Source organism: Gekko japonicus, unplaced genomic scaffold (assembly GCF_001447785.1).
Source record: "Gekko japonicus isolate JY-2015 unplaced genomic scaffold, Gekko_japonicus_V1.1 scaffold3249, whole genome shotgun sequence".
NCBI classification, from domain to species: Eukaryota; Metazoa; Chordata; class Lepidosauria; order Squamata; family Gekkonidae; genus Gekko; species Gekko japonicus.
In genome coordinates, this window is record NW_015165921.1 from 25,715 (window position 1) to 41,422 (window position 15,708).

At 43.4% G+C, this 15,708-nt stretch overlaps 1 protein-coding gene across 1 annotated transcript in view; it reads left to right on the forward strand.

Annotated features, from left to right (window-relative positions):
• Positions 1-15,708, forward strand: part of CAPRIN2 (caprin family member 2) — a 40,617-nt gene that overhangs the window by 19,140 nt on the left and 5,769 nt on the right. The window contains exons 12-19 of the mRNA XM_015411411.1: positions 3,937-4,068; positions 4,296-4,380; positions 5,431-5,477; positions 6,906-7,022; positions 9,416-9,529; positions 10,068-10,220; positions 10,853-11,036; positions 15,237-15,419. Coding sequence (XP_015266897.1) covers positions 3,937-4,068; positions 4,296-4,380; positions 5,431-5,477; positions 6,906-7,022; positions 9,416-9,529; positions 10,068-10,220; positions 10,853-11,036; positions 15,237-15,419 — 1,015 coding nt within the window. The remainder of the gene's footprint in view (positions 1-3,936; positions 4,069-4,295; positions 4,381-5,430; positions 5,478-6,905; positions 7,023-9,415; positions 9,530-10,067; positions 10,221-10,852; positions 11,037-15,236; positions 15,420-15,708) is intronic.

Genomic DNA, 15,708 nt, shown 5'->3' on the forward strand with positions numbered 1-15,708 from the left:
TGTCAGAGGGCTTCTCTACGTGCCCTCTTGAGTTGTTGCTTTGAAGTCTTGTAAACATTTTGACTGAGTGGAGACACTCTACTCAGTGGGAATGTATCCGCTCACGAACCAGCACGAACATCCATGAACAGCTGGAAAGTTCGTGTAAACTTCTTGTCAGTTTTCCTGCCACAAATCTGACGTTGCAAAGCACAAACTGGCCAAAATTTGTCATAAAGTTTGTGTGTGGGTTCGTGCCAATCCCTAAGCAGAATATCTTCTACTCATCAGTGAATAAGTGCTATCCATCTCCTGTCCTCGGTTACCCCGAAATCTGAGAATCTCTTAATCTCTCATTATTAGAAACGTACTTCCCTGCAGGAGGTTTGAGAGGGCATAGTATGCAAGCCATCTTAAGCAGTACAGAAAAATAAAGTATTTTAGGAGGATTTAAAATTTATTTCGAGCCAAGTCCTGCCCTGAATGCCAAGACTACAAATACTTTAGGCATGTGCAGAATGCTTTCCTCTCACTGCATGTTATTGGTGGTGGTGGAAAGTGTTGCCAAGTCGCAGCTGACTGTGTCCGCCCCAGAGGGCTTTCAAGGCAAGAGGCATTCAGAGGTGGTTTGCCATTGCTCGCCTCCATGTCACAACCCTGGTGTTCTTTGGTGGTCTCCCATCCAAATACTAGCCAGGGGCCAACCTTCTGACAAGATTGGGCTAGCCTGAGCTATCCAGGTCGGGTATTAGGGTATGAATTTCTTGGTGGGTATGAATGCTTTTCAAGGAGGTGTAATTCTGAAGTCCTCCATATAGTAATGAAATCACAGATTGCCATCTTTTTCCGCTGCCTTATATAGCCGAGGGTTTGGTTAATACTGCATGCAGTTGAGTGTATAATGCATGTAACCAGTCATGTAACCAGTATTTCAAATGGATGAGGAAGACCAAAACCTGTAAAAATGAAATAGGGTTGGTATAGTGACTCTTTACAGTTAAAAGATGGCTCACTGCTGTGCTGTGGGATAAATTGTTACTGGACTTGTTCCTGGCTACTAATAAACTTTAGTTGGCCCTAGTGCACGTCTTTGCACACAAATGGGAGAGATCTTTTTACAAAGTGGGGGAACTGAATTTGGAAGGGCTCCAAGAGTTGTGTAGGTGGGAGTCAGGCCCTTCCGTTGTTTTTCTCATAGCCTGGCTTTCTGGAATTTATATAAGAGTAGCTGTGCTAGATCAAGTCTATGGTCGTTCTCACTGGCACCCACTTTCCAATTGTGGACAGTCAGATGCCACAACCCCTCACGACCTACCTGCAGACCACCCTCAGTTCATCAGAGGCAATTTTGCCTCTGAACCTGGGCTCTTTGCTCTGCTATCATGTCTAACAGCCAGTGGTAGACATAGTCTCTCTAAATCTCCCTATCCTCTTTTTAAAAAAACCTATCTGTGATGTGGCTATTACCATATCTTGTGGCAGTGAGTTTTGAGCCCAGCTGGGAGAAAAGCACCAAGTGTGTGTGTGTGTGTGTGTGTGTGTGAGCTGCAGAGAACTTCCATGCTGAAAGAGGTCATGGTTCAGCTGCCTTCCCTCTGACTCCCTGGCGCTTTCAAGAAGAGAAGAAGAGGAGATTGGATTTATACGCTGCCCTTCACTTGGAGTCTCAGAGCGGCTTACACACTCCTTTCCCTTCCCCTCCCCACAACAGACACCCTGTGAGGTAGGTGGAGCTGAGAGCGCTCTTTCAAGAACTGCCCTTTCAAGGACAGCTCTTGTCAGAACTATGGCTTGCCCAAGGTCATCCCGCAGCTGCAAGTGGAGGAGTGGGGAATCAAACCCGGTTCTCCCAGATTAGAGTCTGCACACTTAACCACTACACCAGACTGGCTCTCAACACCAAACTTTCAAGTTAAACCTACATCTCACTTAAAAGTTGCAGGTCAGCCTTGGGTTTTATCTTGAGTCTCAATAGATCTGACTTCTGTGAACTGACTGCTACTTTAAAAGCAAGTGCTTTGCTGGATTATCTGAGGTGGTAGCACTGTATATTACTGTATGATTTTGGAGTGTCCTTGGCAAAGAGGCCTTGAATTCTGAATAGACAATTTCCAAAGATTTTGGAGCCATGAAAGAAAAACATTTCCAGAAGGAAAAACATTCCGCAAGTATTTTCAGTATGCAAAGTAATATTACTACACTTAAGAATATACATCATGTATAACTTGAAGCAGTTGTCCCTTTCAGTCCCTTTCAGTTTCTTTTAAGAAATATTTACAAGAAAAGCCAGTGTTAGAGTGGAAACAACAAGATGCTTAAACATACATTGGTTTGTGCATGCTGGGGAGAATATGGGGGGGGGCAGTAAATTGAAAAACGAATTGCTGTAATTAAAGACCAGTTCTTATGAGGGGAACTCCACAAACAATTGCTCTTTTAAATTATTTCTGACTCTGAAAGAACGAGTGCCTGTTGCAAATCTAGCAAATCATAGAAGTAAGGGTAGAATCAGTAAATCTGGGTATTGACTTCTGGTAAATGGGCATCAATTCAGTACTGTCGTTATAGTGTGACCAAAATCACACACATGACCAATTTTAAACAAATCCTTCCATCAGTGTTCTCTGATCACTTCTAAAGGATCCAAAAGATCACTGGCTTCTGAATACTTCCTTTGGTATGACTTCAGAAAACTGGGGCTTTGGCTTAGTTGAGTAGATGCTTTGCATACAAAATGTTGTAGGTTCAGTTCAAAGGTTTGGTAGCAGCTGCAGGAGAAAGCTTTCTCATCAAGATTTTGGAGTGTGGTTGCCTGTCAGAGGTGATGGAACAAAGGTATAGGAACCAGTGATCTGTAAAAGGCAGCTTCCTGTGGCCATCTGAAGACTGGCATGGGTTGAAATGAAGCTTGCTGCTCATGTAATGGCGGCTTTGTTTAGTGTGCATTTCCAAAGGGACACCAGTGTTTCTCACATGCCACATAAGGTGGAAGAAGCTGCAGCAGGCAAGATTCGAGGGCACTTAGTGTCTGCAGTACTTAGGAACAGCAGGGATGAAGGTTCATGGCTCTCCTCCAAACTTTCTGCATGAAGAGGAGGATATCTGGAACAATATTCAGAATGCAGGGAGGCAAGGGAGGGGGTGTGTATCTGGAATCTCAGTTACTCGTCAGCTCTGTAGCTTTGGTGCGGAAGTGAAAAATAGTGTATTGTGTACATCTTCCTGTCAAATAATCCTCCTTGAGTATTCCTGCTAAATGAAGACTGCCAGATGGGACTGATGTGCTGAATTGCATTTCAGCATGCCAATACTTTAGATTCTGCTAGCTCAGTTTCACTAGAAACTACACTGGACCTTTCTGTGCTGATGGGCTATTTCAGTTTTTTTGGTGTCACAAGGAAAGCTATGCTCCCTGGAGCTGGTTGCAGTTATTTGCATTCTGGTTCTCTGGGGAAGCAGGGGGTGTATAAAATGGGCAAGTGGATCTGTTAAGAATATAGCCGTTTTGGAGGGTAGTGTTTCCAAAGCATGCTTCTAAAATTAGTAATGTCTGACTTCTTGCTTGTTTAAAGAAGCCACTTCAACTGGAGTGTGTCTAGTAGAGAGGACCTCTGTGCATTTCAAGGTCTGGACAGTGAAACCTGATAGTGTTTTACTTGGCTTTGTATATTTGAACAGAGATCCAGGTGAGTAGCCGTGGAACAAAGTGTGAGTCCAGTGGCACCTTTAAGACCAACAGCCTTGAATAAAACTTTGTTGGTCTTAAAGATGCCACTGGACTTGAACTTTCTTATACTTGAATGGGTGAAACATGAGGTATTTTGAGGTGGAGGTAAAGAATATCTGCTACAGTTTGACCCTGGTACTGCTTAATATGTGGAACACCACCTTGGTAAATGTGTGCTGCTGGAAGACTTTTAGACTTTTCCTTTATTACTTCATTTTTCATTCAATTAGGTGCCAAAGCCTGTGCACCAACCAGCTGCTGAATTCTGCTCTACTTCTAGTCTTCCAAAGGATCCAGTACTAAGAAGGGAAAAACTACAGGATCTGATGACTCAAATACAAGGGACCTACAATTTCATGCAAGTAAGTTCCCTTTGCTTAACACTAGAGGCATTCAAGAGTGCAGATCTGAAGCCTAACTGAGCATAAGTGTAAAGCGGAAAATTGCTCAAGTTCCAGGATTTTAAAAGCGACTCTGAAATTTGCACTCTACTGTAGTTGACTTTCCCTAAATTGTTCCACTTATTGCTGACCTCTGAATATACGTTCTTGCTTATTTTCATGATTTTGGTAAACATTTTTTCTTCAAGGAGTCTCTCCTGGATTTTGATAAACCCTCACAAAGTGCTGCGTGTTCATCACAAGCGCCTCCAATTGATTCTGCGGGCAATCCTAGTGGTAGGTAGTAAGTGGTGACAGGTTTATACTGGTGTGCGTTGCTAGTTCTACAAACCTCACATTCGTTTGTTCATTTAAGCATTTATATCCCACCTTTTCTAGTGGTTCAAGGTGACTTAACAATAATAGTTAAAAACATTTTCAGTTAAACCCAAAAAATAAAATGGCAAACGACATATCTTTCCCCCCTCGCCCCGTTTAAGTATACAAGCGTTAAGTGAAGGCTCTCTTCTGCACTGGGATTCTCTCATACTAGAAAAAGAAAGTTATTTGGAGAAATTAGCTATTTAAAAGTTGAGCTATTTAAAAGTAGCACGTATTTGAAGATGCACTTTCACGTCTGCCATTTTTGATGGTGAATTGCCTTAGAGGCGCATGTACAAAGATTAGCTTTCATTTTACTTGACAAAAAAAATTAAGACTATGCTTAACAGTGTAGCTCAGGAAAACTGATTGTCATATGAGTTTGGATTGTATAAAGCTTTTAGTAGTGTTTAAATTAAGTATTATAATTTGGAAAAAATCGTTCAGTAAACTCATCAAAATGTACTATTTTGGTACCTTAAATTAAAACACTACTTCAAAAAATACATACTAGTATAGCTTTAAAAGAATTGAATCTGTGACTTTTCTTGTTTTGTATTAGAGTAATGCCTAGAGTAATGCCTAATGCCTATTCATAAAAACGAATGGAAATGTCTCTATCTTAGAAGCATTAGCCTTCATTTAAATATTTTTGAAACTTCGTTCTGATTTTTGGGTAGCTAGTTGCATCTAAACCAAGGACCAACATTGCAATCCTAAGAACGCTTTCCTAGGAGTCAGCCCCATTCAGCAGATTCCAGTCAGATTCTGAGTAGTCCTGTTTAGGATTGGACTGTTCTAAATGTGAGGCTTCATGTCTGCATTCTTACTTATCCGTTATTTAAAGACAAGCATACAATATTATAGTATATTCCAACGCAAACAGCTCTTAAATTACTTGGAAAGTGTGACACAGCTCTCTTTCTCTTCCTCTCTTTCTCTGCTGTCTTGTAGCCTGTAAAGATCAAAAACTTTCAAGTCAAAATGATTTCCCTGAACAACCAGTGCAGGTAAGAATAAAGCACTTTTGTCATACACGGGCAGCTAACATTTCTCAAGATAGCAGGAAGGATGCCTTTAAATGGCTACAAAGCAAGATAGTGAGATAAGAGAAGTTAAATCCTAACAAAGGGCGCAAACCTTGAGACTTATCTAAAGCAATCAGTTATCTTTTGGCTTCTGGTCAACATTAATTGTATAAGACATGTGATTACATCAAGCTTTGGCTCCTAAGCTGTCCCCTGATGCAAGTCTTAAACCTGTATTCTTTACCTTTAGCATGCAGTTACATTTTTGGTCCAGTGTAGAAGCCCCTCCAGTATGGAATCTCTCCTGGCCCCTGATGCCTTATTAACATACAGTTGAAGGCTGCATGACTCGGTGTTCTTGTTGTGATCCCCCCACCCCCAAACCTTGGTGTCAAGAAAAGGTTGCTATAGTCAGAGTTCATTGCTCTGAAGAAGTGGAAAAGGTTCTTGGACTCTGTAGAATGTTCATAGTGTGTAAGAAAGATTTTAATACATTGATAAAAGCAACTCTGCTTTAAGTTGGTGAGAGGAGGAAACTGTCAACTCCAAACTGGTTTGTCTCCCAATCATTGTAACATCCTGTCTGATGGTCAGATGACATAGTAAAGGAAAACCTAATAATGTCTTCCTTCTAATGTTAAAAAGTAGCTGTATCTACTTGAGTTTTCTTAAGGGGGTGGAAGTTTCTGCCAATTCCTCCTTCCAGTGATGGCCTGCTGCTTTGCCCCTAACTTGTTCCTGAGTGTCTGGTGACCCCATCCCCCAAGCAAACTGTGGGGACACAGGTAGAGGGGGGATTTTTTAACTAACGTTAACCCTCCTGTGACTCTTGCAGTGGTAATTTTTAAAATCTATGACATTTAATGGTGTTCTGTAATGTAAATACTGTTTATGTATTTTGCATCTTTTCTTTATTTGCTTATGACCAATTGGTCTGTGAGCATTAATCGATTGAATAGAACAGTATAGGGGAAGTTAATGTAAGTTGTCACCTCCTCTTCAGGAAAATGTAGCACCCTTGAATTGTAACTGCATGATTGGAATCAGGCCATTATGTCGTTTGGCCCAGAGAGTGAATTCAGGACTTCTGAAGTGAACTGGACTCCAGTTCCTTCAGTTTTAAGCTACAGGAATTCTCCCTTTAAAATCTTACCACTTCTGCTTATAGGTGAGACGAGAGTACCTGGTAGTAAACTGAAAAGCGAACTTTCATACTGTAACCTTTTCAGGACTTACTGCTAGCAAACTTCTCATATAAACCTTTTCCAATTGTCAGGCTGTTGCTTCTCCTGTGACCTTGCAGGACTCAAACACTTCCTGGTAGTAAACTGAAAAGCGAACTTTCATACTGTAACCTTTTCAGGACTTACTGCTAGCAAACTTCTCATATAAACCTTTTCCAATTGTCAGGCTGTTGCTTCTCCTGTGACCTTGCAGGACTCAAGCACTTCCTTAGCTTCTGACAACACAGCCTCTGGGTCTGGACTTGAAACCAAACTTGAACTTGGAACGCCAGAGAGTCCGCAGGTAAGGCAAAGCCATTCCGATCCTTCCCTTGAGGCTGGATGTATGACTCTACCTTCAGGTGTCAGACCATTGAGTCAGTCTTAGCTCAGCGATGTCTGCTGTGACTGGCAGGGTCCCTGGTAAGAGTCTTTCCCCAACACCTGCTGTTTGGTCTCCTTGAACGGGAGATGACCTACAGCTAAGTCCCTACAACTAGATCTTCAGTAGCAGTTGAGTCAGGAGTCGTAGTTGAAAGCTGCAAAACAGTGGAGATACTCAAGTGATTCTTCTTCTATCTTCCCCACCCCCATGCTGGGTTTCCAGACGTTTACTGTGCTGGGAAGAGTCTGGCGGGAAGAGGATTGGAGGGGGGAGTTTCACTACTCTATCCTTCCTCTAAGGAGCTTGGATTGCTGTTCTTGCTCCTCATTTTATCCTCAACATTCCTGTGAAGTAATATTACCAACTCGGTGGCGTGAGCTTCTCCCTCTGAGGCCGAGGACATCTTGGTGGGTGATTCCCACCATCCTATTATCAGGGAGGCACTTCTTCTCACTTCCTGTCTCCTGTGTGGGAGTCACCCACCCCCTCAATTCTTTTTCTGCTCCATAGGAGAGCAGCTTAGATTCAACTTTGCCTCATCTAATTTCTGAATTCCAACTTTGCTTACTGTCCTATATTATCTAACCTTCTTCCTCTTATTTTTGAGTGTCATGGAATGTAACTGTTGAAATAGTTTCAGGAGTCAACATTTCAACTGGATTTTTTTTTGTAATTGGTACATGAGCTGACAAGTGTATCTATGCTGTACTGTATGGGGAACTGAAATCCATTATTTCCGTTAATCTATGATGTGGGAAAACTGATAGTTTTGGAATATGAATGAATTGCAGTTTTGGATAGGCTGGCAGAGCTGCAATTGTAGTTTTTCATGCATCATGTAGATCAGGGGTTTCAAACTCATTTGTTATGAGAGCCGGATTTGACATAAATGGGACTTTGTTGGGCTGGGCCATGTGTGTCATAAAATGTAATGCCAGGTAGCGGAGATATAAACTTTATAAAGGACACAAATACAATTAAAGGTATTATTTTTAACTTAAAATACAAACATGCTTAAAATGGTAACACTTGTGATATTTCATTTATTTAACAGTCTTTGATATCTGACACCTCCCAAACCTCCCCCCCCCCGGTAAAAGATGCCTGCCTAAAATGGAAAGGTGGGGGAATAGTGGGATTTGGCAATGCAATTTTTTTTTTTAAATAAAACATCCCCCCCAAAAAAAGCACAAGGAATCACAGGAGAAACTGAAAATATAGACTAAAAATATTAAATGTTCTGAGCCTAGGAAAATATGAAATTATTATTTTTAGTATTTATTTTATACCCCGCCCTATCCCACGCATGGGTGGGCATTGCAAGCTTTCTCCCTGCCTCCCCAGTCTACTCTCAGTGACAGTGGCTCTCCAGGCAGGGTCTCAGGTGGGAGACACTTGAAGGCCCTTTGGAGGTAATGGGAGTCAAGAATGCCAACTGATTTGCATGGGCTCCATTGAAATACATTGCAGAACAAAAAAAGTTGCGAAGAAAATGCCAAATGGATTTTCCATTAAGGTCTCTAGGGCCAGATAGACTAGTCTGGGAATGGAAAATCCATTCCACATTTTCTTTGCAACTTTTTTTGTGTTGCAGTGCATTCCGGAGGAGCTTCTGCCAGGAAGAGGAGTTGGGAAGTTTGGCGGCCTCACCCTGTGCTTCCTGTGCTCTGCAGCAGCTCGTGCTTGAGCTCGGAAGGGTGAGGACAGGTGGGGGAGGGGGGAGAAGAGAGCCGCAGCCAGGTTAAAGCCCTGGGCGGGCCGATTCTGGCCCATGGGCTGTAAGTTTGGCACCCCTGATGTAGATATGGCAACTTTCCTGTGACTGCAGCCTGTTGCCTTTAAGGCATGCTAAGGATAGATAGTACTTAAATTGCTCTCATACTACCTTGCATCGGTACTGTGTCTTTGGGCTGGTAACAAGACGATAGTACTACGAACTTGATTTTGGTTTTTGCCCTACCAGGGACTTGACCCAAAAGGCTTCCAAAAAATATAAATGATATTTATGCAGTCAACAGAACATTTAACTCTAGGGCAATTCTGGAATCTACCTGGGCTGGCTTACTCAGGGCCGCAGGCTGAAGCCGTAGGCTAACAGCCAAAAGCCCTTTGGCTCTGGCCAAGTCCAGACTTCAGTAACTGAAACAGAAGCTCATCTTTCATCTCCTGCAGCTGCTAGATCAGTTCCCAAGATTCACTTCCCTGTAAAAGCACTTTGCGAAACCATATTTTTAGCTTGGCTGTGTTCTTGCAGGTCCTATTTAAAATCTTTTGATTAAAAAGCTAGTAACTTCACTCTGCTGTGTCTCCAGGCATCTGTCCCACTTTCTCAAGAATCCGAGAACTTCAGTTCACCTCAGTCTTTGTATCAAGCAAGCCAACGAATTTCTGAGCCCTTAATGCCAAAAAAAATTGAAACTGCACCGGTGAGTGGAACACTATAGATCTGAAAAACTGTGTAAAAAGGTCGACATTTTTTATTCTTGGTAAAAAATCTATTATATTTTTGTACATTCCTAGTAAACTGTTACGTAATAAAGGTCACTCGAGTAACTGCTCCTAAATATTAATAATAGAATTAGTTCACTGGGGAAGGACTGTAGACAATGTGATGAATATGTAGGTTTTTCTGAGATGGAGAAACACTTGGTGTAGTACAGTATTTAAACATTGAGATCGAGCTTTACTGTGACACCAGAGTCGAGCTCCATAAGGAAGTCTACTCATATTACCTTTTGCACAGAAAGATTTGAAGAGCAGTGTGGGTCTAACTCAAACACGTTTTGACATAGTCAGCAGAGAACGGTAGAAATAATGATGCACAGCAAAATTCAAACTGTAGGCAGCAGCTATTCTATTCTTTGCTATGCCCAGCTGCAGAAACTGCTGGCGTTTGCCAGTGTAGGGTTTAACAACTTAAATTGCTTGCAACCTAAATGACGGTCACTGTTCTGTTCCTTTAAGGCACCTGTTCCTCTTTTAAGTGAATCGCAGATACCGTTGACACAGTCGACTGCGACCATGTCACCAGTGCCCCAAGCAAAAGCTTTCCCGTCTCCTCCAGCAAGTAGCAGTTCTGTTAATGTGAAAGCAGCTCCCTTCCAGGCTATGCAGACAGTAAGTATAAATCAGCCCACCAGTATAAATCAGCCCGCCAAGTAAGCAAATAAAATTAGATGGGAGGGCAGAATCTATAAGCAAATAAAATTAGATGGGAGGGTAGAATCTATCAGCCACAACAGCTGCCGTGTGCTGTCTCTGGCAGACGGCAGACTGCACTCTGCATGATGGGCAGATCTCTCCAGATATAGGGAATGGGTGTTCTGGGAAAAATTCTGCCAGTCTCACTGATGTAAATGTACATATTAGAAGTTCTCCAGAGAGGAAATCTCTGAATAACCCTTCAAGTTCCTGTGCATATAGTAGCTTTTCTTTTTTCCAGATCACACATTGAATTGGGCTGTTGTTCTACAGCTCTGTCTAAACACCCAGTGAATCTCAACATTTTTTTAGCCCAGCCGGAAGTTGATTATGTGTTGCTGGCAGAGTGATGTCATGTGGCTAGACAGTGGATTGACTGGGACGGTATGGGTTGTTATAGCAGAAGTGGATTTGGTCAGGGAGAAATATTCTGCTCTGTAAACAGAGCAAACTGGAACAACGCACTGCGGCCAAAAGCTCGTGATCCATAGCAGCTGTACTTTGAAGAATGTAGGCACTGTTTCCATCATTATCTACTCTTGTTACAGGTATTCAAAGTGAATGCACCTCTGCCACCTCGCAGAGAGCAGGATATAAAAGAGAACTCCCCACATCCCGCAGGATATAATCAGAACTTCTCTACAGCAAGTACACAGACTCCACTCCAGTGTAAATTACAGTCTGCTCAAAACGCTGAACAAACCACTTTTTCTCAAGAGCCTTTATTGAACGGTAAGGGGATTATGTGTGAATGTTTGCAGACTGGGGAAATAAGTGACAGGGCCATCTCCCCATGGGTTTATCCGCCCTGGGTTCAATGCTGTTGGAAGCAGGGATTTTCCCCCTGCTTCCCCACAGCACTGTGATGTGTTTGTGCACCTCCCAGGTTTCCCTGGCTTTTCTCCAGTGTTTCTCAAACTTGTTTTGTTCATAAGTTTCGGTAAAGATCTCAGTAAGGCCTGGAGGGCTGCTGTGTGGGTGTAAAAATTTGGATATTCTCATGCGCATAACAACCCTTTTCCCTGTCCCCACGACAGCCATTTCATTCCCCCACCACTGGTGGACTTTTCTGTTTTTTAAACAATCGGCATTAGACTATTGTATGCCATTGTAACAATAGGTGCAACAGCTTCTGTAAATTATGTAAAGCAGTAAGTCTCTAGCCTCTTCCCTTGCAAAGGTATTTGCCAGTGAAAGGGCTAGACTTATTTTTTACATGAAAGCTGGGAATTAATGGAATCTGTTACACCTGTTACAACAGCATACCATATTCCAGTGCTGATATTTTTTTTAAAATCAAGAGTCCAGGTGATCCAGTAGGGGCGGGAGGGGAGGCTAGCCACTGCTGGGGACTGGGACAGGGAATTTGCAGGGGACCCTGCTGTGGAAGCCCGGTTGCCACTGAACTTTATCTGCAACTGCCCCAGCAATGAGAATGCCACACAAGCGTCTCTCCATGTGGAAACCACCATAAGGTAATGTACTGCCCTAACTTGATTTGGATCCCACTGAGAGCTGTAAAATATATAACCTAAATTATTCAGGGAATACTCTCTTCACGATGCACAGGGCAGGCAACTAGAGGAGAAGCTTTGTTTCCATTTTCCCATGCCCAAGAGAAAATGGGAGACCAGTTTTGTGGTGTTGTTTTCAGTAATTTTATTTGTAACTCATATGGTTTGCCAAGATGGGGGGAATCTTCACTTATTAGTCGAAAGGAACACTTCTGCTATTAGATCAGGCCCTATTTCCCCCACATTTTCTCTCTCCCCCTTTCAGCTCTTCCTTGTTTTGTGCTGTTGTTTTCAGTCATTTTATTTGTAACTCATACGGTTTGCCAAGATGGGGGGGAGTCTTCACTTATTAATCGGAAGGAACACTTCTGCTATTAGATCAGGCCCTATTTCCCCCACATTTTCTCTCTCCCCCTTTCAGCTATTCCTTTCTCAGCCTGCATCTAACATGTCTGAAACTATGAATTCCACATCCCCAGCCTGGCACCTATCACACTTTGCCTATTGAATGTTGGGAATCTATGTAATCTGAGGGCCGAACGAGATCTGATATTGTCCTTGTGGCTGGCATGAGGACGCCGATGCCATTTAAGTGGTTTAAAAACACTGCAAAGGGGCCAGTCCTGACGTGGCCTGTGGCAGGCTGAGGCGCTCTTCTTCCCTCCCTTACAGACCTAACAAAAATGCTGGAACAGTTGCACCCATTCCCCTGTGGTTGTTTCAGGACTTGAAAAGACATTGCGGGGGGGGGGGGAAGAGCCCTGTGCTGTGGGCCCGAGGATGCTGTCATGCCTAGTTTGACCCCCGGCTATGTCATAACTCCTGGATTTGAGGAAACTCCTTCGTCTTCCTTTCTAGATTATTAATGCTTAGAGAATTTATATGCTTCCTCTCTAGGAGTCTCCTTGAAGCACCTTACAAGTAAAAACAGTTTATTTTCCACTAAACTGTCACTCTCTTAAACAAGCCATTAAGCAGCATAAAACAAGGAGTTGGGGCCACTTACAGCACTGTGCTGGTCACCTGTGGATGGGAAGGGGGATGATTCCCATTCAGATGGCTTTCCGGCTGTAGGGAGTTCGAGCTTGAGCGCAGTGGCGTTTCATAAGTATTTACTGTTAAACTTGCACTGGCCATTGTTGTACATAAAATAAGCTGTGCTGGTCTCTGTGTTTTTCCCTTGGGGGAGTGCAAAGGGAGTCCAGGAACTTAGAGAAAATGCTCCAGCTGTTCAAGGGATTTCCTGAAGGCTTGAGGAGTGAGGCTAAGTGTGTACTTGTGCCAGTTTGAGCACTGGACTCACTGTGTAAACTTAGCTTTGAATAAACTGCCCCCTGGCTGTCCTGGATGTGTGACTTTACTATGTCTTAAGTGCAACTGGAAGAAGAATCACATTTCCTTTAGGAGGAGCTTGCGAATGCAGCCAGGCTAATACTGATGGTTCCCTGTACTGTAAGAACATAAGAGACGCCAATGTTGGATCAGGCCAAAGGCCCATCCAGTCCCAACACCCTGTGTCACACAGTGGCCAGAAATACCAGGTGCCATCAGGAGGTCCACCAGTGGGGCCAGGACATTAGAAGCCCTCCCACTGTTGACCCCCCCCAAGCACCAAGAAGACAGAGCATCACTTGCCCCAGAGCCCCTAGCTATACCTTGTGGCTAATAGCCACTGATGGACCTCTGCTCCATATGCTTATCTAATTCCCTTTTGAAGCCGTCCATGCTTGTAGCTGCCACCACTTCCTGTGGCAGTGAATTCCATGTGTTAATCACTCTTTGGGTGAAGAAGTACTTCCTTTTATCCGTTCTAACCCGACCGCTCAGCAATTTCATGGAGTGCCCACGAGTTCTTGTATTGTGAGAAAGGGAGAAAAGTACCTCTTTCTCTACCTGCTCTTTCCCATGCATAATCTTATAAACCTCAATCATGTCACCCCTCAGTCGTCGTTTCTCCAAGCTAAAGAGCCCTAAGTGCTTTAACCTTTCCTCATAGGGAAAGTGTTCCAACCCTTTTATCATTCAAGTTTTATTTATTTTATTTCATTTTTTAAAAAAATTATTTCACTTATACCCCGCCCTCCTCGCAAGCCCTTTTCTGCACTTTTCCCAAAGCTATAATATCCTTTTTAAGGTGTGGTGACCAGAACTGCACACGGTATTCCAAATGAGGTCGCACTATTGATTTATATAGGGGCATTATGATATTGGCTGATCTGTTTTCAATACCCTTCCTAATAATCCCCAGCATAGCATTGGCCTTCTTTATTGCAGTCGCACACTGTCTCGACATTTTCAGTGAGTTATCTACTACAACTCCAAGATCTCTCTCTTGATCGTTCTCTGCCAGTTCAGACCCCATCAATGTGTATTTATAGTTAGGATTTTTGGCTCCAATGTGCATCACCTTGCACTTGGCCACGTTGAACCCCATTTGCCATGTTGACGCCCACTCGCCCATTCTTGACAGATCCCTTTGGAGTGCCTCACAATCTTCACTGGTTTTCACCACCCTGAACAACTTCGTATCATCCGCAAATTTAGCCACTTCACTGCTTACTCCCATCTCAAAATCATTAAAGAACAAGTTAAAAATTAGTGGACCAAGTACAGTAGGAGACTGTTTTAGTACTGAGGGGTGGGGAGCTATTCTGTTAAAGCGGCAACATATAAAGCAACCCTCTGAGCTGCAGAGCAGCATTAATGTACAAGTGAGGGACTATTCTTTGACTGTATGATCTGAATCCTGATAGTTAAAACCGACAAAGTAAAATGGGAGAAATAAGTTAATTATATTTACCCTTTGTTCTGGATGGGGTAATATGGGGGGTCCCCAACATTTTTTTAAGCCTGTGGGTACCTTTGGCATTCTGATAGTGTGGTGGGTGCAGTAGGAGCCAGCCATAAAAAAGGCTGTTGGGGCTTCCCTTCAGTCACACCGTGAAGATTCTTGTGCTGTGGTGGCAGCAGCTGCCAATGTGACATCTAGGAAAAAATCTCTGCACAGCCAATCAGAAGCCCCACTGGTCAGACGCCTCACCTGTCCCCACCCACTCTCTAAAAGCACTCTGGGGGCACCAGGAAAAATGTTGGTGGGTGCCGTGGCTCCTACAGACACCATGTTGGGGACCCCTGGTGTAGTAGATGCCCATTGGTTCTGATACATATCTGTATTCAGGGTAATTGTGTTAAATATAATCACTGTTTACACACCTTCCTTCCCCTTCCCCTCTTCCTCTTATCCAAGTAATCCAAGTGGTAGGGGGAGTGGAGATTCTCCTAGGGTGTTGGAATAAAACCTGGGGGGGGGGGGAACCTAAAAGATTTTGGTGTATACCTTCTTGCAAAGGCTTTTAATAAATGATGAATGTGGTAGATCACAGGAGATCCACTTAAATATACTTCTTACCTTAAGCAGCTAATTACCACGTTGAGGGGACAGTTCCTGTAAGCAACGGTAGCCTCACCTTTTATGCAGCGCAGACGACACCTTTCCCAAGACCACCGCAACCATTCGTCACAGCCCGAGGGTCAGTCCGAGGCCCCCTCAGAGGGACAAGATCAGTTACCAACGCCTACCGCTCGTCTGGTGGCTATAAAGGTATGTCCAGTGGATGAAATTTCTCCTTCAGAAACATAAAAACCCAGCACCAGGTGAATTGTAGAATGGCAGCCTCATTGCTTGCCCGCTGGACGTCATTTGATATGTCAGAACGAATGAAATCTTTGAATAATTGAAGCGGGACAGGCTCAGGGTTGAATTTTGGCAACACCTGGGATCGCTCTTGCAGCTCATGGGTGGAGCTTAGTGACCAAACAGTTCCAGAGACAGTGCTACAATATGGGGAAGATGTAGTGGTTGCAAGAGGGAACCCTGTGGGCTTTGAGTA